General features: G+C 46.4%; 1 protein-coding gene across 4 annotated transcripts in view; it reads right to left on the reverse strand.

Annotated features, from left to right (window-relative positions):
* ADCK1 (aarF domain containing kinase 1) overlaps positions 1 to 14,616 on the reverse strand; it is a 126,948-nt gene extending 112,332 nt beyond the window's left edge. Inside the window, exons 1-2 of one of the 4 annotated variants that reach the window (XM_039538897.1) lie at positions 14,345 to 14,616; positions 6,561 to 6,697 (exon numbers count right to left, since the gene is read on the reverse strand). In XM_039538897.1, coding sequence (XP_039394831.1) covers positions 6,561 to 6,697; positions 14,345 to 14,402 — 195 coding nt within the window. In that variant the 5' untranslated portion in view covers positions 14,403 to 14,616. The remainder of the gene's footprint in view (positions 1 to 6,560; positions 6,698 to 14,344) is intronic. The other 3 variants (XM_039538896.1, XM_039538899.1, XM_039538901.1) reach the window with 3 other exon arrangements.
* Positions 14,617 to 24,032: the final 9,416 nt, after the last annotated feature.

The following is a 24,032-nucleotide window of genomic DNA, read 5'->3' on the forward strand; positions in this document are numbered from 1 at the left end:
CTTTCCCTTTCCCTCCTCCCCAAACCCTGCAGGCAAAGCCAGGATTGGCAATGCCAGAACAGCTGCCATGGCGTCAAATTGTGATGTTTAAGCTATTACTCGAGGGATGGTATAGGAGATGTCAGACTAACACCCATACGCACCACAACTACTCCTGTGGTTTGGTAACCGATCAGCATTACAGACACCTTCACTGGTTACAAATCACACAATTCAGTTTGTGTCCATGTAGCAGCTTTTCTACCATTGTACTCACACCTACTACACAGCCCATCTGTATTCATATCAGTGAGTGCTAGGAAAACCTGGGCAGCTAGCCCTTCCTCCTGGCCTCAGCTGGGGAGAGAGTGACCAAAAGATATGCATGCAGAGCAGCGTAAGAGGCAATGCTTTCTGGCATGTTCAGTGCAGAGAGAACCAGACAACCTGGTTACAAAGATATAATATGGGGATCCAACTACACCTCTACCTCGACATAACGCTGTCCTTGGGAGCCAAAAAATCTTACCGCGTTATAGGTGAAACCATGTTATATTGAACTTGCTTTGATCCACCAGAGTGCGCAGCCCAGCCCCACCCCGGAGCACTGCTTTCCTGCCTTATATCCAAATTCATGTTATATCGGGTGGCGTTATATCGAGGTAGCGGTGTACATGCAAAAGAACAATATTATGACCTGGTTAAGGAAGACAACCATGTAGCCAAGTTACTGGTAAGGGTGAAACACTCTTAGCTACTCTAGTTATTAACCCTGTTAACAATGTGAGTGGGTGGACACAAACCATGTTTGGAGTTGACCAGGCAACTGGTTATAAACTAGGTTAAAAGTTGCAGACAAGGTAATGTAGACAAGGTAACCCTTTTCAAGTGCCTAAGTGACTGATGGGCCTAAGTCCAAGAGAGTCTTAGGCACTGAGGAGTGTAAGTTTCATTAAAACCAATGGGGAGGTAGGCTCTGAAGATCCTAGATCATGTTTGGAAATGGGACTTAGGTGCTTTTGAAAATTTTATCCTAGGCCTAAAGTTTCTCTCTCTCTCCACAGTCAGGAACGGAGATGGAAATATTCAGAGCAATTTCACAAAGTTTTAACAGCATTGAGCATGGGTCACTTGCTGTTATGAACCAGTTAATAGCAGATTATCTGTAACTGGACGACTTTTAATCATGATTTGAGGACTTCAATAACTCAGCCAGAGGTTGTGTGTCTATTACAGGAGTGGGTGCGTGAGGTTCTGTGGCCTGTGATGTGCAGATCAGACTAGATGATCACCACGTTCCCTTCTGGTCTTAAAGTCTATGAGTCTAATTGTAGCATTTGTGATAAGAATTCCCATCTGGATTTCAATCCCCACCACCACCTCGGGGTTCAGTCCCTTTGTAATGACAGGAGCCATTTGCAAAAAATAGATCTGGAATCAAATTCCCAAACATCTCAAAACATACAGGGCATTTGATTCTGTGGTGGGCTGAATGCCCAGCACCAGAGTAAAACTTGATGGGCCCCTTTACACAAAGTACAGCTAACATGTCCACAAGCCCAACTCTCTGGAGACAAAGGAGACGATGGCATTTCTGCGTTAGAAAGAGAGTCACTAGAAATGAGCAATGGGCAAACTGTGGAAGATTCAGACAAGCCTCTGTCCAAAGCATTTACCAACATCAAAAAATAGCTTTGGAACAGGGGGACCTTTGGGTCAGCTTTGGGTGAAGGTTTGGGTTGGTTCGTATGTTATCTCTTGTCCATGATTGTAATTATCACTTCCAACTTGAAAAGAACCAGCTAACAGATTGCCCTGCATTACAGAGGAAGAGGAAATTTAATTAAGCAGTTACTAATTACATCGTAATCTTGAACAACAAATTAGTATTACGATGATTCTGATAGGCAACTCTGACTTTGCTAAATCCCCAAAAGTGTCTGAGATGCACTTCAGCTAAGACATAGGATGTTAACTTGATGCTTTCTGAAAAGGAAGAGCTAGTGTTAGACCCTGGAAGAGGCAGAGGGCAAACAAAGCAGCTCTGTCAGATTTCTAATGCTATCCACAATGCAGAGGTTTTCTTTGACTTGTTGCTCTCCAGGCCCAAAGAGCACCTCACTTTCATCAAAGACTAGTTCTTTGCACTCCATGCTCCAGAGGAACTGATCTTAATAGATATAAGAAGACCTATGAGATCATCTAGTCCCTCTTGATGGCAATGCAGCACTGGTGCCCATAGTGCATTTCCCAGCCTTTTGTCGAGTCTAGTTTTAACATTCTCAGAGGATGGAGCTTCCACTTTGAGTCATCCAGCTGCTGGCTTCCCACTCCCCTCAAGTTATCACCTGATCTCCCCATTTCCTGGGGGAGTCCCCACTGAGCATCCTTGCCTCTCTGTGTTTTCTCTCTGCTAGGCCCTCAAAGACTGACCAAGCATGAGCAAAACTCAATTCCCCAAACCTGAGCTCAGGCAAGAGTTTTCCTCCAAGCCACATAAGCAAGGAAGTTTAACAAGGACAGATGAATACACATGGATAAATTAAGAACTGATGCAAACCTTCTAGCAAAACTCAAACTCGCCAGAGGTTTGAGAATATAGTGGCAGGTCAGATTTGTTGTCTTCCCTCTCCACATCTTTGTTTCATGTTTACAGCTGTTGCTGCTGAATTTGGCCTGCACACGCCCTGGAGACAGTGCCCCTAGCTGCAGCCTGGCTTTGCCCCAAGAGGTTGAGTTAAGCATCCAGACTTTTGGGTACTTCTCTGAATATAACTTTTGAACATTTTGACTACCATGACTGAAGTCCTTCTCCCCACTCTCAAATCACAAACAATTATGGGAGCCTACTGACCTGCTAAGTAGGGGTCTGCCCAGGCTGGATTAAGGGACAGGCATTATAGGTCCACGTCGAGGTCCCCAGCTCCCAGAGGCACATGTTTGCAATAGAATCTAAGCCCTCATTTTAAAGAAGTCACCATCCCTCATGTTTGGGGAGAAACACTTGAAAACGAAGGAGTTAACACCTCCTGACCCTGATAAAGAGCAGATTGCTAGGGCTGGGAAGGCAGAGGTCATTAGTGCGGCAGCATGGGAGAAGCTCACACTGGAGCAACCTGACATACGTGGCCTTATGTATGTTAGAAGAAATAAACCATTTAAAAAAGTATTCTCCATATTTTCTTTAAAAAAAAAAAAAAAGTACTCCAGTACTTACAGGGGCTAGAGACCACCAGCAGATTTTTCTGTGGGATATTGTTTGCGGCTGCTGCTATAAAACCCTGTAATATGTGGCAGCAACATGGTCTAGTAGCGGATTGAGGCTGAGACCAATGGACTGCTGAGTTCTAACAGCTCTGCCACTGACACCCTCTGTGGCCACGGGCAAATCACTTCACCTCTCTATACCTCAGTTTCCCCTGGGGTGTACGGCTGGTCAGTGGTGTTTGTACAGTGAACATAAGAACAGCCATATTGGGTCAGACCAATAGCCCATCTAACCCAGTATCCTGTCTTCCCACAGTGGCCAATGACAGGTGATTTGAAGGGAATGAACAAAACAGGCAATCAGTGATCCACTCCCAGCTTCCAGCAATCAGAGGCTAGAGACACTCAGCACATGGGGTTGCATGCCAGAGCATCTTAGCTAATAGCCATTGATAGACCTACCCTTCATTAACTTATCTAATTCTTTTTTTAACCCAGCTATACTTTTGACCTTCACAACATCCCCTGGCAACAAGTTCCATGAGTTGACTGTGTGTTGTGTAAAGAAGAACTTCCTTTTGTTTGTTTTAAATCTGCTGCCTATTGATTTCATTGAGTGCCTCCTAGTTCTTGTGTTATGTGAAGGAGTAACAACATTCACTTTCTTATTCACTTTCTCCACACTATTCATGATTTTTTAGAGCTCTGTCACATCCCTCCTTAGCCGTCTCTTTTCCAAGCTGAAAAGTCCCAGTCTTTTAAATCTCCCTTTACAAAGAAGCTGTTCCGTACCCTTAATCATTTTGTTGCCCTTCTCTTTACCTTTTTCCATTTCTGAGATACCTCTTTTGAGATGGGGTGGCCAGAACTGCACGCAGTATTCAAGGTGTGGACATACCATGGATTTATATAGTGGCATTATGATATTTTCTGTCTTGTTATCTATCCTTTTCCTAATGGTTCCTAACATCCTGTTAGTTTTTTTGACTGCCGCTGCACACTGAGCAGATGTTTTCAGAGAATGACTCCAAGATCACTTTCTTGAATAGTAACAGCTAATTTAGACCCCATCATTTATATGTGTAGCTGGGATTATGTTTTCCAATGCACATTACTCTGCATTTATCAACACTGAATTTCATCTGCCCAGTCATCCAATTTCGTGAGATCCCAACTCTTCACAGTCTGCTTTGCACTTAACTATCATGGGTAATTTTGCATCATCTGCAAATTTTGCAACCTCCCTTTTTTCCAGGTCATTTATGAATAAGTTGAACAGCACTGATGCTAGTACATATCCCTGGGGGACACAACATTTACCTCTCTACATTCTGAAAACTGACCATTTATTTCTACCCTTTGTTGCCTATCTTTTAACCAGTTACTGATCCATGAGAGGACCTTCCCTCTTGTCTCATGACTGCTTACTTTGCTTAAGAGACTCTGGTGACGGACCTTGTCAAAGGCTTTCTAAACTCCAAGTACACTGTATCCACAGGATCACCCTTGTCCATATATTGTTTCCCTTTATAAAAGCCATGTTGACTCTTCCCTAACAAATCATGTTTATCTATATGTCTGCTAACTATAGTAAAGAACAGAATTTCAACAAATTTGCCTGGTACTGAAGTTAGGCTTACCGGCCTGTAATTGCCAGGTCACCTCTGGAGCCTTTTTAAAAAAAATCAGCATCACATTAGCTATCCTCCACTCACCTTACAGAACCTGATTTAAGTGCTAGGTTACATACCACCTTTAGTAGTTCTGCAATTTCATATCTGAGTTCCTTCAGAACTCTTGGTGAATACCATCTGGCCCTGGTGACTTATTACTGTTTAATGGATCAGTTTGTTCCAAAGCCCCCTCTACTGACTCCTTAGTCTGGGACACTGAAATAATAAAGTGCCAAGTACTATACTTTGCATTATTTTTAATAAGGTGGTGGCAGTTGATGTTTCTGCCATACACTTTCAAAACAAACACCCTCTCAGGTCCCAGACATTCCTCACATTACTTTCTGCTCTGGCCTACACACCTTTCCAGCCTGTGTGTGTAAAGGGTAATGGATTCTGAGATCAGCTACAGAACCTGCTTCTTGCAGTCCTGCACTCAGGAGGCGCTCCTTGTAATTCTCACTAATGAAGCATTTAAAAAGTGCAAAAGATGCAGGCTGACAGCTGCTTAGCACCAGGGGCTTGTAAGTGATGGAGCTCCTGGCCTGAAGCGACAAATGTATGGCACAACAGAGGTGCAGGGCAGACTGATCTCCTACACAGTTTCTGATCTACCTTGTTTCTGGCTGCCAATGCATTCTCCGGAGAAGGCTCTCATGGAGAGGGTTACAACCTGTCTAGCTGTCAGCTGCCATGCTCATGTTTTTGGATGCTGTGATCAACAGCTGTGGTGAAATGAAGATAACACTCATCCGGGACTAGTGGGGCTCTTCGCCATTTATTTTAGAAACAGTGTGTGCGCTGCCCCCACGTGCATCTCCTGCCTCACGTCTCCCACTTTACCCTTTCCCTGACAATAATCCCCCAAAAACACATTCAGACACCTTCCCCTCCCCAAATTCCTCCCACTAAGGACCCCAAGACAAAGTTTACCGGCAGGGCCCCAACACAGTATTCATTCAGCAACATGGTCCTTTCAATGAGCTGTTACTGTAGATTGGCAGAGGCCCTGCGGGTTTTTCGCCTTCCTCTGCAGCATGGGGCACAGGTCACTTGCTGGAGGATTCTCTGCACCTTGAAGTCTTTAAACCACAAGCTGAGGACTTCAATAGCTCAGACATAGGTCAGGAGTTTGTTACAGGAGTGGGTGGGTGAGATTCTGTGGCCTGCATTGTTCAGGAGGTCAGATAATGGTCCCTTCTGACCTTAAAGTCTATGAGTCTATGAGAAAGAGAAGCCACCATCAAGGATGCAGTAAGCAGCTTCAAAGCAAAATGACTGGAAAAAGCAGTGGGATGATGCCCAGGACTGAGTTCTGGATGAGAAGTGAATGAAGGGGAAGTGGGGTAAAGAGACATAGCAAAGTGGGTGTAGCCCCCACAGGGCTCTCCAGATAGATTCCTCAATAAGCAAACTTTCACTCATTGTCACAGTCTCTCTCTATCTCTCTTCCTCTTCACTGTAAATTACCCTCCAGCCCTTCTACGTGTTTAACCTTTTTTCCCCACACAAATAACAAAACATAGAAAAACCCAAATTCCTGAAGCTCAGAGCCAACTGTGCACTTGAAACATATCAATATAGTAAACTCAGCACCAGGACTGAGCTCTTGTGAGCTCCAGTTCCCTCTTGAGGATCCTTCTAACCCAGCCAGTAAATCTCTCACCCTGCCCTCACGCAACCTGCCAGGGTGAAACTTACTGTGGCAATGGCTCTGCCCACCCGAACAGCTCCAAAATCATTGGGATCCAGGTACTTGCTGCTGTACAGGTAGAAACCAGAGCTGGCTGCTGCCAGAGAGACAAGTTTCAAGGCCCTTCTGGCCATGCTGGCGACCACTGCAGAGATACAAAACAGGAACCATCACCACTTGAGTGGAAGAAGGGAGTACATGAGGATCAATTCAGGCCAGCCTTGGCCGTAAATTCAAAGTCATCCAAGTGCTTCCTTCCAGAACTCATTTTTCAGATTGATCAGCTGTCAAGTGAGCATGTAAAGGTCTGTTAGAGCAGAGGGCTCTATTAGAACAGGCCTCATGGTTTCTACCTCTTGCTATAAGAGGAGAGTGTGGTCTAATGCTTAGAGCAGGGGCCGTGGGAAACAAGTCTTCCAAGTTTTAATCCCCGCTCTGCCACTGACTCAACACTAATGCTTCTCTGTACCTTAGTTTCACAGTGATCAGTAGGCAGGTGCACAAGGAGCTCCGTTCCAAGCTCGTCAGTATACTACAATAGTTGTCTAGTGCCTAGAGGCCACAAATCAAAGATCAGGGCTCCACTGTGCTAGACACTGTACATACACATAACGAAAAGATCGTCCCTAGCCCTAAAGGGTTTACAATCTAAGTATAAAACAAGAGACAACGGGAGCATAAAAACAAACAGCAGGCGCACAAGGTAACAGTGAGTCAGTTATGATTAGTGTAATAAGCAGTAGTCACAGCACACCAGTTGCCTAACCATCATCATGAGTTTTGTAGGTTTTAGTAGGTTTTAAAGGGGGATTTAAAGGAGCATAGTTACAGATTTTTACAGGGAGCTCCTCCCATGGTAGGAAGCACAAAAGTACCTGTGGGAAAATGTTCCAAATGGACAGGCAAGGCTGTCATTATTGATTGAGTGGAGGGGTGGGGGTCAATGTCTCAGTAGATGGTAGGATAGAGACATGCCATGAAGTGCCTTAAAAGTCAAAACAAGTAGTTTGTACTTGATGCCGTGGAAAGGGGAGCCAGTGGAAAGAGGCAAAGAAGGGGATGACCTGGTCAAAGCGACAAGCCAGGAAGGTACCTGCCTTCTCATTATCATGGGGGAAGAGGCAAAAAATGAATAATCATTTATGATCCTGCCTGAGGCAGTATGGTCCAATAGTTAGAATATGAGGCTGGTAGTCATGATACCAGAGTCCTCGTCCTGGTTTTGCCTTTAGCTCAACGTATGATCTTGGGCAAACCTCTTAACTTCTCACTCTCGATTTCCCTATAAAATGGGGAAAACAATAATATACCTGTTTCCCTACTTTAAAGGGCTGAATTAACTACTTATGTTTGTAAAGTGCTTCGAACATGTATTGTATAAGCGCTATTATTATTGATTGAGGCATATCAGGGTTAGGCAGTTCTGTTTTAGTGCTAGGCTCTAACTAGATTTCCCCCCTCCCCAAAGGATTTCATGATGTGTCAGAAACTCTTTAACATTCTCTCTTCCCTCTAACATCCTCCTTCCCTGCTTCATTAAATGGCACTTTTGATTATTCAACCCTGGAAAGTGTTTACAAATCCACTTTACTTTTTTCCCCTCGTTCCATTGATGCAGTTCTTTTTATATTTCATTTATCTTTGGCAATGGAATTAGAAGGGTCAGTTTCATTTTCCATTTCTAATCAATTTCACTCCAGTTAAGAAAGCCTAAGGCTGCTGGTTTAGATACCCAGCAATTAAATGAAAAAAATTACCCACATTTCTTCTGTCACAGATCACAGACCCTTGCACCTAGTTACAATCGTTTGTGAGTGCGCTCTTCCTAACGGCAGGTCTTGGGGCTCTACTTCACTCAAAGGGGAGTCCTATGACTCTATCACTCTTAGACTGGATCCCAGACTTCAGCATCCCTGTTTCACAGAGGGGCTCCTTCAGAAGAGTCAGTTTGGCTCAGTTCCTGCAGGAATCAGGAACTTGGAAACTTTGGCCTGGATCCACAAAGCAATCTAGGAGTCGCAATGTTGAACATCACAGAGCCTAACTTTCAAGTACCTAGAAAAAAGTCACAGAACAACCCTGCAATCCACAAAGGCACGTAGGCTTCCTATATAATGAATGGGAAGAGTTAGATGCCTTAGGGTACATCTATACTACCCGTCAGATCAGCAGGTAGTAATCAATCTATCGGGGATCGATGCCCGTTCTCCACCTAGGCAGGAGGAGTAAGCAGCGTCAACGGAGGAGCCGCGGCAGTCAACTCGCTGCCGTGAGGACAGCCAGGTACGTCTAACTAAGATACTTCTACTTCAGCTACGCGAATAGACCGCCCTTAGAATTAAATTCATAAAAGCAAGCATGCTAGGCAGGGAGCCATCTGAAATAGCCAATGGGAGATGCTGACAACGGAGGTGTGTGCTAAGCCCTGTCCCTCTCCCTCTCACACAGTTAGGCACCTATCTCTGTGATCCATGAACCTGGAGACAGGTGGCTTAGGCACCTAAATAGTTTCTTGAGGGATGAGTTAGGCACCTTCCTTGCTCCACACAGAACAGCCAGAGGAGGTGGCAGGGGAAGAAAGAGAGATACAGAGGAGGGGTAATCAAATCCCAGCTGAGTGCTTGGTAAATTGTTCCATTGGTTAATTACTCTCACTGTTCAAGATTTATGCCCTATCTCCAAACTGAATTTTCCTAGTTTCAACTTCCAGCCATTGGATCATGTGACACCTTTCTCGGCTCATTATTAAATATTTCTTCCCCATGCAGGAACTTACAGACTGTAATCAAGGTATCCCCTTAACCTTCTCTTTGTTCCACTAAACAGACTGAGCTCCTTGAGTCAATCACTACAAGGCAACACAGGCCATAGAACTTCCCCCAAATAATTCTCAGACAGGGCCGCCCAGAGGGGGGGGCAAGAGGGGCAATTTGCCCCAGGCCCCGCGTCCCGCAGGGGCCCCCACGAATGTTTTCTGGGGCCCCTGCGGTTCCGGTTGAGCTCCCGCAGGCATGACTGCGGCAGGTCCACGGGAGCCCGGGACGAGTGGACCTGCCGGAGGCATGACTGCGGCGGGGGCGCTCGTCCCGCGGCTCGGCTGGACCTCCCGCAGGCATGACTGCGGCAGGTCAAGTGGAGCCGCGGGACCACGGCACCCGCCGCAGTCACTCGTCCCGGGCTCCGGTCGACCTGCCGCAGGCATGCCTGCGGGAGCTCAACCGGAGCCAAATGTCGCCCCCCAGGTCTTCGGCGCGCTCGGGTCTAGAGCCACCCCTGAGCGGGGGCCCCCCGCCGCCGAAGACCCCGGGCCCCCGGAATTCTCTGGGCGGCCCTGTTCTCAGAGCATTTTAGAAAGCATCCAATCTTGATTTAAAAATTGCCAGTGATGGAGAATCCAGCATGATCTTTGGTAAATTGCTCCAATGGTTAATTACCCTCACTGTCAAAAATGTACATCTTATTTCTGGTCTGAATTTGTCTAGATTCAGCTTTCAGCCAATGGATCCAGTTATTCCTTTCTCTGCTAGATTGAAGAGCCCATTACTAAATACTTGTTCCTCATGTAGGTACTTATAGCCTGTAATCAAGTCATCCCCTTAACCTTCTCTTTGTTAAGCTAAATAGATTGACCTCTTTGAGTCTATCCCTGTAAAGCAGGTTTTCTAATCCTTTAATCATTCTGGTGGTTCATCTCTGAACCATCACCAATTTATCAACATTCTTCTTCAGTTGTGGACACCAGAACTGGACACAGTATTCCAGCAGCAGCCATGCCTCACATAGAGAGGTAAAACAACTCTGCACTCCTACTCAAGCTTCCCCTGTTTATGCATGCAAGGATTGCATCAGCCCTTTTGGCCACAGCATAGCACTGGGACCTCATGTTCAGCTGATTATCCACCCCCACATCCAAATCTTTTTCAGAGTCACCTGTTTCTCAGGATGGAGTCCCCCATCCTGTAAGTATGGCCTACATTCTTTGTTCCTAGATATGTGTGTGTGCGCGCACAGACACACACACACACAGCTATATTAAAATGCATATTGTTTGTTTGCATTCAGCATACCAAGTGATCCAAATCACTCTGTATTAGTGACTTGTCCTCACCAAACACCTGTATGCAATTGTGGTCACCAGGCACAAACAATGGAGCACATCATATCTAAGTGTCCCCTTCGTCCTTTCGCTGGAAGCCTGAAGGACATTCACCAGGACAATGTGCTGGCTATCAAATCTAGATATACATTTGTAGTCGTTGCTACCTACCCAAGCCATACAAAAGAAGACAACCACCTGTCCTCTTCATTATTTACCACTCCCTCGATTTTTGCGTCATCTGCAAACTTTATCAATGATGATTTCATGCTTTCTTCCAGGTAAAAATGTTAAATAATACAAGGCCAAGAACAGATCTCTGCAGGACCACCCACTCATTGATGGTTCCCCATTTACAATTAGACCTACAGCATTTCGCAGGAGTTTTGTGAATTGCAGTGGAGCCTAAACTGAGATTTAAATACCTAAATCTGGGGTTTAGGTTCCTAAATCCCTTTGTATATTGGGGTCTTTGTAAATAGCAGGGAACGGTTCATCCTTTTCAATATAAAGCATTATCGGTCAACAGAAATGTGTCAAAACAATAAAGGCCTACACGGCATGAATCTTACTTAACCTTTATTCCAGGGGTCGGCAACCTCTGGCATGCAGCTCGCCAGGGTAAGCACCCTGGCAGGCCGGGCCAGTTTGTTTACCTGCCACGTTCGCAGGTTCGGCCAATCGCGGTTCCCACTGGCTGCGGTTCGCCGTTCCAGGCCAATGGGGGCTGCGGGAAGCAGCACGGGCTGAGGGATGTGCTGGCCGTCCTTCCCGCAGCCCCCATTGGCCTGGAACAGCAAACTGCGGCCAGTGGGAGCCGCAATCAGCCAAACCTGTGGATGCAGCAGGTAAACAAACTGGCCCGGCCCGCCAGGGTGCTTACCCTGGTGAGACGCGTGCCAGAGGTTGCCGACCCCTGCTTTATTCCTTCTTTGCAAGTTTTAGATAACTGCCACCCAGCCTATATACCCTTGAAGACAGGCCCTCACATTCTCTCAGCATCTCCTTGTCAAAGCCTATCCCCCCTTCCTCTCTACACAGGTGTCTTTAAGAGTTTAGTGTCCCTTTGATCATAGGTTCAGGCCAGGTCAAAATAAACTTGCAAGCCTGGTTGGAGCCAAGCAGGTAGGCATTTCTCAATTAATGATTCCCCCAGGGTTCCCTTAAGGACCCTTGGTATTCTCTCTAGAAGCATCTTATCTCTGTCATAGTTTCATCACCTGTTTGCTTCTCCCTAACAATCTCCTTTGATGTAACTTATTGCAGTCAAGCAGAATAATATCAAACAGGTAAACTGAGACACATGCACTTTTCATAGAAATATTACAGAAATGCCCCATGCTCTCCACAACTTCCAAAATATTTTATGAAATAGTTTTAATTAATAACATTTCTAGTCTTATTTTGGGGTAAATTTGAGGCCTAAATTACTTGGTAGTGTCTCCCTTTAACAAAGAAAAAACACTTCTGTCTTTTTTGTTTGTTTTCTTCTCTTCTTTATTATTAAGAACATTTGTCTGAAGACAGGATGTAGGTCCATCTGTTCCCACATCTTATTCCCACCTGAAGCCATATTCTGCAGTTTGTGACATCACTGCTATTTCCATACCCACTAATTGGAACGTCACAAGCAGAGGATGGCAACTTTAGGTGGGAAATAAACAGCAGGAGCAGCTGAGCTCTTAAACAACAAAGATCCTGTTTTCATGCTAATATCTCTTAGTAATAAAAAGGGGGGGGACTAAAATAACTCCAAAATAAGATATAGAAATAGAATTGGCAGAATCAATTGTATATCAAGGTTTTCCATAAGGTGTCAGTGAGTCTTTACCATTTAAATGAGCTATTCCAAAATCCCTAGGGGTATCTTAAAGACACCGTCAGCTGTGAAATATGCCTCTCAACGTAACTGCCTTTTATTATTAAGAACTTTGCTAATGAATCACCTGCTGCTCTTCCTCTGTAGACATGAACTGACTTCTTTGACTTTCACTTGACTTAGTCCATGATGCAGCTTAAGTACTATGTATGTCACTTACAACCAGACTGACTCGAGCTCCCATATTCAATCATTTGACTTGTGTACTATAGATCCTGCATTGTATGTGTGGAATAACTATGAGCCTGCTTGCAATAATAAATAAATAATAACAATAATAAAATATTTAGCATCTTCACATTTTGTTTTGTGTTCCTTTTCTTTTCATTGAATTTCATACTAGTGAAAGTTGCTGGATTGACTTGGAGACAGACAGTCTCCAATTAGTCAACACACAGATACTGCACAGGCAGCAAAGGCATGTTTATTCACCGAAGTGTCTGAGCCTTGCCCTGGAGAGACATCACTTCTGCACATGAAGGGGGAATTAAGTCTCTGACCACTGCAATTATTGGTCTCTCATCTGAGATAGGCAACAAAAAAGCCAATGATGCTGGTGAGTTTTGTTTTGTGGAAACCCCTCAGAATTAGACAGACACTCATCATCCTGTGACACCTGTATAACTTTTCATATGGGCCAGTGAACAACCACCAGATGACAAAAAGTCACTATGTACCTCAACAAGATGCAGACTGGGGACCTACCACTTATTCACACCATTTCAGTGTTTGCAATAATATGAGCGAAAGGACTAAATGTTAAACTTATATATGGTTTAAGTTGTTTATTTGTGACTGGACTTTCAAGAGGTCCTGAGCACCTGCAGCTGCCTATGAAGCCATTGGGTCTTGAGGTGCTGAACACTTCTGAAAATCCAGCCATTGATTTTTAATCTCAACTCAATTAAATTCTGTGGGAGGGCGAAGCTTTTAGATAAGCAACATACGGAAATGAAAGCCAGAGGCTGGCACTTTATGAGGAACCCTAGATCTTCCAGCCACAATCACAGCTCCAGCAGTTACCCTCATAGCAGTGAAAAGAAAGAGTCCAGAGAATTGTAAACGTCTCCAGCGCCCCACACTACCAGGGAAGGAGAACTCAGGCAACCCGGCAGGAATTTCAATGGTAAGCGCCGTGACTACCAGTCTGCTGCAGGGGTCAGGGTCTCTGTGCCACCTGCGCTTCTCGTCTGGCTTTTAGCAGAACGGCCGAAGACGAGATTTTTTCCAGCGAGTAACACGCTGGGCGTCCCAGGGAAACACACGAGACAGAGGCTCTGAGACCGACCCTACACCGAGGGCGTCTGTTTCCAAAGGAGCGCCAGGGCGGAGGCGAACACTGAGCGGGGGGCACGGGGAGAGCAGGGGTTGGTAGACGTGGGGACCTTTCCTAGTGTGGGGCGGCTGGGGGCGGAGAGAAGGCGGCGGCACTGGGGCGCTGCTCAGGGAAGTTGGCCGTGCCGAGAGGGGCACGCGGGGCGCCGGTGAGTGGCGGGCAGAAGCGGAGATGACCGGGAGAACGAGGCTGGGATAGAGGCTGTCCGGGGGCGGGGGCAGGCGGCTGGGCCGGGGCACTGGGGAGATGGCGGCAGAGGCTGGGCCGGGGGACTGAGAAGCGGGGGCTGGAGTCAGGGCCGGACCCGCGCCGCCCGGCGACTGTGTTAGCCCCAGCCCGGCACCTCCGAACCGGCCGGCTCCCGATTAGTTACACAACGCTCTAAATTCCACGAGGCGCAGCCCCGCCCCTCTCCGGGTGACAGGGGGACCTCCCCCCCCCTCCAGGCACCACCCTCCACGCAGCAGCTCCACGTACTTACCGGCTTCCCGGCACCTCGATGCTTTTACCCGGAGAAAACACAGACCTCCTCCCCGCATATGGTACGGCCTCGCCCCCGCACGGCATGCTGGAACTTGTAGTCCTGTGCTGGTCACAACCCCTAGGCCCAGGATGGGGAGGGCTCTAGAGAACTACGGGCGTTGGGCACTAGGCGAGTTCACTGAAGAGATGGGGGGGTTGTCACGTGGGCACTGTTGCTGAGCGAGGCCGGCTCGAGCACCTCCCTCGTCAGCCTGGATTCTGTATGGACCAGATCCTGAATGTGTTCAGGAGCAATAAACTATGAGCAGTGGCTATTTATGGGCAGGAGCAGGATATTCCATCCTCTGCAATTGCTGCCAGTTTATAGCAAACAAAGCAATAAGACCGCTGCCCAATCAGTCTTTCCCAATCAAGTGTCCAATGAAATACAAGTACCTGGAGTTGAAGTTTTGTTGCCTTAAACAACATCATGGACTTTCTGATGTTTTGGTAGATTTATTAAATCATTAAAAGTCCTGAAGCAAGTAAACAGCATGAAAATATAACAGAAGCTACTGGAATAACCAGGGGACAGAGACCTTGAGAATACCATAGATCAGGGATCAGCAACCTTTGGCACGGGGTCTGGGACGGTTTGTTTACCTGCAGCATACGCAGATTCGACCGATCGCAGCTCCCACTGGCCACAGTTTGCTGTTCCAGGCCAATGGGGGCTGTGGGAAGCAGCATCCAGCACATCCCTCGGCCCACGCATGTCAAAAGTTGCTGATCCCTGCCATAGATAGATGGGAATAATCCTCAATCTCAGTGCTAGTATCTATCTGGAATGTATATGGGCACCATTTACTTCTTGGGGAATTCTGCACCAAAAAAATAAAATTTCTGTGTACAATATTTAAAAATTCTGCATATTTTATCTGTCAAAATAGCACAATAATTATTTTGGTAATTTATTTTAAAATGCTTGTCAGCAAGTATGTCTGTAACAACACACAAAAAAAGATTCAGAAAATGTTTTGGGGGTGGTTGTTTTTGTTTTTTTGTTTTGTTTTGTTTACGTGGATTCCTTACTAGGCATATTAATACAGAACTTTGAGTACCGGTAATTCATTTAAACTACAATATAGAAACATATTTCCCCCACCCCTCAGAAGCAGTCCAAAGGCTTAGGGGAGTCAGGGATAACGGAGGAGCTGAGGGAGAGGGAAGGAGCCTGGAAATGAACCTAGAGGGTTGTTGAGTGTGTGTGGGAGAAGTATGGAAGAGAGTTGTGGGGGGGATTGTTAGGGAGTTGGGAAGCCTCCCTCATACAGATCCTGTCTGACACCTAGCTTCTCCCATTCAGTCAGGCACATCTACCCCTGTCCCCATGTGGTCCTGCAACCCCACTCCCATTCAGCCCCGGCTCAATGCTGTCACTCCATTAGCTCCTGAGACTGTTCCCCGCACAAGCCCATCTGAACCTTACTCTGTGACACGACACCCCTCCCCAACAGCCCTGTGTGCTCTGCTCTGTCCATCCCATGCCTCCTCACATGGACCCACTCTGAAGAACAGTCTCATCCCCCTCCCTCTCTGCCAGCTGACTGCCCTTTCTTCTGATGCCATATCAGCCCCTGGTGGACGAAAGGTGTAATTTCAGTGCCTCTCCACCAGAACCTATATTCTGCAAACAGAAAAAATATGTGAGGGATATGAATTCTGCGCATGCGCAGTGGCACGGAATTCCATCGGGGAAAACTGTGCTCATCGGTAACAATGAAACTGTTAACAACAATGGAAAGATTATCAGGAGTGAGGGGGAAAGCTTTCTCCGCAGCTGGCCTTCAACTAGCAATTTCCTTATTGTGAGAAATAAGAATGATGACAAATCTTACCATATTCAAGAGTAAATGTAAAACTAAGCTCTTCACCAAAGCCTTCCCAGAATAATTATGATGATGATGATGATAAACAGCAAAACAACAAAGCCTAAATACATGCTTGGGAACAGAGAACCAAAGAAGAGAATGTTAAAATCTTGATGAGTTAGCGTAATTACTGTGATGCATTCAGATGCTATGGTATAAATACCTAGATAGAAAACCACCCACTGAAACATTTAATAGATATCATTCTCCAATAAAATATTTTTAATTGGAAACCAATGACAATCAATTCCATTTTCCAACCAGTGTCCCTGTAATGAAGATAAGATGAACTTCAATAACAGCTGTTTAATCTGTAGTGGGAAATAAAAGTATTCAGGATGAAGTTGAGGAGACAGCATTTAGAACTGATCCTACCAAAAACAAAGGTGACAAATCAATGATAGCTAAGCAAGGATGTAAAAAAGCAGAATGAGACAAAAGAGGCCTTAATAATACAGTCCACATCTCTCAGAGATATTGTTTCAGGCTGTGTGCAGATTCAGGAAAACATCACTACATTGGCTGTACTCTGTTCATATTTTCAAAGTTTCTTTTGCAGCTAAAAGAAGTAGAAACTTTTTCTTACATGAAATCTTAGATTCTGAAGCGCAAAGTCTCAGCCTCCCGAAAAACCATACTGAAGCAAACTAGCCCAATTCAACTCCTGTACCCAAGTAAGATTCCCGCTGGCCATCTTCTTTCCTAGATATATTATTCTCAGGATGAATGTCATTTTCTCTAAGCTTCTGTGAGCAACTGTCAAGCATGGGGCCCAGAAAACCTTCCTCTTGGGATCCCTGGTGAACAACAGACAATATACTGTTCATTTTCCTTGATGTTCAAAATATGATCAAGACTGTATCTTGGACTACTGCTACTCTCAGGGTATGTCTACACTACGGGATTATTCCGATTTTACAGAAACCGGTTTTTTAAAACAGATTGTATAAAGTCGAGTGCACGCGGCCACACTAAGCACATTAATTCGGCAGTGTGCGTCCATGTACCGAGGCTAGCGTCGATTTCCTGAGCGTTGCACTGTGGGTAGCTATCCCGTAGCTATCCCATAGTTCCCGCAGTCTCCCCCACCCATTGGAATGCTGGGTTGAGATCCCAGTGCCTGATGGGGCAAAAAACATTGCCGCTGGTGCTTCTGGGTACAGCCTCACCCCTCCCTCCGTGAAAGCAGCAGCAGCCAACCGTTTTGCGCCTTTTTTCCTGGGTGAACTGTGCAGACGCCATTCCACGACAAGCATGGACCCTGCTGAGCTCAAGACAGCAATCGTGGATGTTTTAAACACCTCACGCATTCTCGTGCAGTCAATGCTGAACTGGGACCTGCAAAGCCAGGTGAGGAGGCGGCAGCTACGGCAGAGCGGCGACGAGAGTGATGAAGACATGGACACAGAATTCTTTCAAACTGCGGGCCCCTGCGCTTTGGAGATCCTGCTGGTAATGGGGCAGGTTCTAGCCATTGAATGCTGATTTGGGGCCCGGGAAACAAGCACAGACTGGTGGGACCGCATAGTGTTGCAGGTGTGGGACAATTCCCTGTGGCTGCGAAACTTTTGCATGCGTAAGGGCACTTTCATGGAACTTTGTGACTTGCTTTCCCCTGCCCTGAAGCGCCAGAATACCAAGATGAGAGCAGCCCTCACAGTGGAGAAGTGAGTGGCAATAGCCCTCTGGAAGCTTGCAACACCAGACAGCTACCGGTCAGTCGGGAATCAATTTGGAGTGGGCAAATCTACTGTGGGGGCTGCTGTGATGCAAGTAGCCAAAGCAATCACTAAGCTGCTGCTACGAAAGGTTGTGACTCTGGGAAATGTGCAGGTCATAGTGGATGGCTTTGCTGCAATGGGATTCCCTAACTGTGGGGGGTGGGCGATAGACAGAACCCATATCCCTATCTTGGCACCAGAGCACCAGGGCACCCACTACATAAACCACAAGGGGTACTTTTCCATGGTGCTGCAAGCACTGGTGGATCACAAGGGACGTTTCACCAACATCCACGTGGGATGGCCGGGAAGGGTTCATGACGCTCGCGTCTTCAGGAACACTAGTCTGTTTAAACGGCTGCAGCAAGGGAATTACTTCCCAGACCAGAAAATAACAGTTGGGGATGTTGAAATGCCTGTAGTTATCCTGGGGGACCCAGCCTACCCCTTGATGCCATGGCTCATGAAGCCATACACAGGCAGCCTGGACAGTAGTCAGGAGCTGTTCAACTACAGGCTGAGCAAGTGCAGAATGGTGGTAGAATGTGCATTTGGCCGTTTAAAGGCGCGCTGGCACACATTACTGACTTGCTCAGACCTCAGCCAAACCAATGTCCCCTTTGTTATTGCTGCTTGCTGTATTCTCCACAATCTCTGTGAGAGTAAGGGGGAGACCTTTATGGCGGGGTGAGAGGCTGAGGCAAATCACCTGGCCGCCGATTACGCACAGCCAGACACCAGGACGATTAGAAGAGCACACAAGGAAGCGGTGCGCATTAGAGAAGGTTTGAAAACCAGTTTCATCACTGGCTAGGGTACAGTGTAACTATTGTGTTTGTTTCTCCTTGATGAAAACCCCCCCTTGATTGACTCATTCCCTGTAAGCACCCCCCCCCTTCGATCACAGCTTGCTTTCTAAGGAAATAAAGTCACTCTCGTTTAAAAATCATTTATTCTTTATTACTTAATTATAAAAAGAGGGAGAGAACTGACAAGGTAGCCCGGGTGGGGTTTGGGAGGAGGATAGTAGGGAAGGAAAAGGCCACTAAAAAATTTTCATAATGAGAGCCTTTTGGTTGGGCTGTCCACTGGGGTGGAGTGGGCGGGTGCACGGAGCCTACCCCCACGAGTTCTTACTTGTCTGGCGGGTGAGGAGGCTAAGGAACATGGTGAGTGGGGGAGGGTGGTTATACAGGGGCTGCAGCGGCACTCTGTGATCCTGCTGCCGTTCCTGAAGCTCCACCATACGCCGGAGCATGTCCGTTTGATCACGCAGCAGCCCCAGAGTTGCATCCCGCCACCGCTGATCTTCCTGCCGCCACCTCTCATCTCGAGCATCTCTCCTCTCATCTCGAGCGTCTCTCCTGTCCTCACGTTGGTCCCTCCTGTCCTCACATTGGTCCCTCCTGTCCTCACGGTCACTGGCATCTTTCCTGTACTTTGCTACCACGTCCTTCCACTCATTCAGATGAGCTCTTTCATTGTGGGTCACTTCCATGATTTCCAAAAACATTTCTTCTCGCGTCTTTTCTTTCTGCCGCCTTATCTGAATTAGCCTTCATGACGGAGTAGGGAGCCTTGAAAAATTTGCAGCTGCATGAGGGACGGAAAAAAGGGAGAGAAGTATTTTAAAAGATACATTTTAGAGAACAATGGCATACTCTTTCACGGTGAACAACACTATTCACCTTACATAGCACATGTGTTTTCACTACAAGGTCACATTTTGCATCTTAATATTGAGTGCCTGCGGCTTTGGTGTTACAGATCACAGACGCAGGTCGGGCAGCAGAATTCGGCTTGCATGCGGCCATGGTAAGCCATTGCCTTTCGTCTTCTGCAGCCTTCATCTATCCAGCGCCCTCCTTTCCCAAATAGCAAGCAAAGCCCATTGAGTGCTGCTTCTTTCCTGTTAACGTGCAGCAGCAGAAACCACCCCGTGGCTGGTATTATGGAAGATCACTTCTAAACACCCCCTTCCCCCCCCCAACCGCGTGGCTGGTAGCAGGGAAGATCCCTGCTAGCCAAACATGGAAAAGCTCAGTGCCAATCGCCCCCTCATTCCCCCCGCTTGGCTACCTGCAGGGAAGGATTTCTTTTAAGCAACAGGCAAACAGCCCAGTAGGAATGGCCATCTCTGTCCCCTTACTTAAATTCCTGAATTTCAACCAGGTTATCATGAACGATATCACTCTCCTGAGGATAACACAGCGAGATAAAGAACGGATGTTGCTTGAATGCCAGCAATCACCGGGACCATACACAGCTAGGCTTTGTCATGCAATGATACCAGATTACTTGCTACATGCATGGCATGGTCAAGTGTCCTACCATGGAGGACGGAATAAAGCAGCCCTGCCCAGAAACCTTCTGCAAAGGCTTTTGGAGTACCTCCAGGAGAGCTTCATGGAGATGTCCCTGGAGGATTTCCGCTCCATCCCCAGACATGTTAACAGACTTTTCCAGTTACTAAACTGGCCACAAATGCATCCCAAGTCCTCAGGGCAAATTAATCATTAAAAAACGCTTGCTTTTAAACCATGTCTTATATTTACAAGGTACACTCACCAGAGGTCCCTTCCATGGCTTCATTGTCTGGGATAGTTGCTTGGGAGGGCTGGGAGGGTAATTCCATCAGGGTGAGAAAAAGCTCCTGGTTGTTGGGGAGAACGGAGTGCTGTGTGCTCTCTACAAGCTCGTCCTCCTCTTCCGCCTCATCTTCCCCATCCGCAGAATCCTCAGCCATGGCTGAGATTACCACCCCCACCTCAGAATCCACGGACAGGGGTGGGGTAGTGGTGGCGGACCCCCCTAGAATTGCATGCAACTCAGCATAGAAGTGGCATGTTTTCGGCTCTGCCCCGGACTTTCCGTTTGCTTCTTTGGTTTTCTGGTAGGCTTGTCTGAGCTCCTTAACTTTCACACGGCACTGTACTGAGTCCCTGGTGTGGCCTCTCTGCATCATGGCCTTGGAAATTTTTCAAATGTTTTTTCATTTTGTCTTTTGGAATGGAGTGCTGTTAGCACAGAATCCTCTCCCCATATAGCGATCAGATCCAGTATCTCCCGTGCAGTCCATGCTGGAGCTCTTTTTCGATTCTCAGGAGACTGCATTGTTACCTGATGAGCTCTGCGTAGTCACCTGTGCTGATGATCTCTCCACGCTGGGTGAACAGGAAATGAAATTCAAAAGTTCGCGGGGCTTTTCCTGTCTACCTGGCCAGTGCATCCGACTCCAGATTGCTGTCCAGAGCGGTCAAAATGGTGCACTGTGGGATAGCTCCCGGAGGCCAATACCGTCGAATTGCGGCCACACTAACCCTAATCCAACATGGCAATACCGATTTCAGCGCTACTCCCCTTGTCGGGGAGGAGTACAGAAATTGTTTTAAAGAGCCCTTTATATCGATATAAAGGGCTTCATTGTGTGGACGGGTACAGGGTTAAATCGGTTTAACGCTGCTAAATTCGCTTTAAACGCGTAGTGTAGACCAGGCCTCAGTCCCAATCTCTTTCTCAGTGTCCATGTCTAACCCCCCACACACATGCGCACACACACACACACTCAAATAAATACATGAATGCAGTGAGGATTAATGGTGACACATTGTCCCTGAGAAATTAAACACCACAGTCAGGAATGGCAGAGTTAAGGTTGATTGCTCTGATTGGTGTAAGAACAGAGGGCAGTTTTTGAGCTGAAAGGGGAGTGAGTGGGGCATCCCAGCATAGTGTTACCCTAGCCTCTCTCTTCATTATATTTATAACAAAGGTGAGCCCCACAAGTTGGCAAGTGGTGTTAATATGGGACACAGCACAAACAATGAGAAGAGAGATTTGGATCATGTAGGTAAAATAGGAGGGAAATTAGTGCAGACCAAATGTAAAATAATTAGTCAGGGTCACAATAAGAGACAATCTAGCGAATATGAGCGAAAGGTCTGCTCCTGCTGCTATTAGAGTCACTGGGAGTTTTGCCATTGGTTTTAGTGCAAACAAGATCATGACCTCAACTGAGCTCATTCCAGATCATTCATCAGGAACAGATTTTGGGGGTGACAACTGGGAAATCATTGATGCTATCAGCCTAGTGCTGCAGTAAAGAAGGCAACTCCCTACCCTCAGTCACAACTCCCTGCTGCTAAACAAGATGCTAAACAGTAATAGCCCTGACTACCAATCTTTAACTTTAATCATTAGATCAGTAGCCTTGGCACTGTTCCCATCAGAAGGGGTGGGGCATGTCAGCATCTGATTTCTATTGGTCTTCCTTCCAGAAACTAGGTGATATTGCTTCAGAATAATCCTGTTCTTACAGCATCCAGTTAAACAGCCTGAAGCTGGGGCTGTGAGGGAGAAAGAACAAGACTTTTGTACCATAATGTCACATGCCCAAGTGCACTAGGTAATTATGTAACCAAAGCTAAATCATTCTATATTTAGAATAAGCACCTAGTTAGAGTGGTCAGAGCTCTTTTGTGTGAGCCTACACTGGGGTACACAAGAAAGAGCTTGGCATAGAATAAAGACGCTATCTTTGATTCCATTTTTCTTTCAACTAGTGAACAAAATAAATCTCAGAGTATCCCAAATGGCCAAGAAATAGGAAAAAAATCATTTCCTTTGATTTTTGGTAAATATGCATCCCTAGTGTGAATAAAGCAACAAGTATGAGATGTTGAAACACACCCACAGTGCTCACAGCTTTGCTGCCCCAGAGCCACAGTGGAAAGAGTTGTCAGATTGTTTGAAGAGAGGATGGCAGGGCATTTTGGCCTTCCTTGCAACGAATCAGCTTTATCCACTTTTCTCTCTCTCTCTCATAAATTCCTTTTGATTAAAGAGATATCTAAAGAAATCTGAAAAGTCTCTCTGGTACCAGCCCTCCCTGGAGTACAGGGAGAGGAGAGATCAAAACAAACTCACAGAACAGGTGATCCTGTGACCCGGGTGTCCTAGAGGAATAGTCTGAACTCTAAACAGAGAGCATTCTGGGGTAGATGATGGCTTTGCAAATAGCACAGTGGGAAGGATTGGATGATTCAGGCGGCCCTTCCTAATGTCTGTGATCTGTCGTGATCTGCTGTGGGTGGCTAGTGAGGTAAATATTGAGCCAGATCCTCTGCTGGTATAAATGATTGTAGCTCTGTTGAAGTCAGTGGAGCTATGCCAATTGACACCAGCTTGCGATCTGGCCCCTCGAGCCCAGGGTTACTAGAAACCTGTTTCAGAAATATTTTCAGGCTCTGTTAATTCGGGTCACCAGATAAAATTATATTACAACATCTATAATATTATAGCATTGCATGACTGCAAGACTGATGAGTGGACACACCAAGACGGGTAACACGGAACAAGACTATCTGGATATTGTTCCATAGTACAGGTTAACATGCCTTCAGAGGGCTTTCACTGGGTCAAACCCATGCAAATTGTGGGGCAAAGACACAAAAGGAGATATCAGGTTCATCTGATCCAACTTTAAATAAAAGACTCAAATGTGTCATCTTTACACAGCTAATGGAAAGCACATTGCTGTCTGTGTAATGGCAGCCATCCCATCTCCACTGGGATCTTGTCACTACTAGGGCTAGACTACATCAATACTGGAGGGTGTCATTCATCATTCATTCATGCCCGTCACCCCAACCGGGGTATGGGCCACAACAAACACATCTCCTCTAGTCTTCCTCCTGGGCCATTCGCTCTGGGTGTGGTTCCAGGTTTTTTTTTTTTTTTATCAACCTGAAGGTCGCATCGCGCCAGGTTTCTTCTTCTTGGCTTTTTTTTTTTGCCTTGTTCCACTGCAGTGCCTGTCTGGTTGGGTTGGTTGGTTGACTGGACTCATGGTCCTCCCCTCCATGTGTTGTGATGGGGCCTCTCCTCCTGCAATCGCTTAGGCGTGTGGCGCTGCTTGGCTTCCCCACCTTTCACACCACCCATCTGCATCTTTCTTTTCTTTTTTCTCTTCTTCTTCTCTCTCTATCTATTCTTTCTTTCTTTTTGTTTTCTTTTTTTTTGGCAGGGTTTTTTTTACCCACCCTCCTCCCTCCCC

This window comes from Mauremys reevesii, linkage group 4 (assembly GCF_016161935.1).
Source record: "Mauremys reevesii isolate NIE-2019 linkage group 4, ASM1616193v1, whole genome shotgun sequence".
In the NCBI taxonomy this organism is placed as follows: Eukaryota; Metazoa; Chordata; order Testudines; family Geoemydidae; genus Mauremys; species Mauremys reevesii.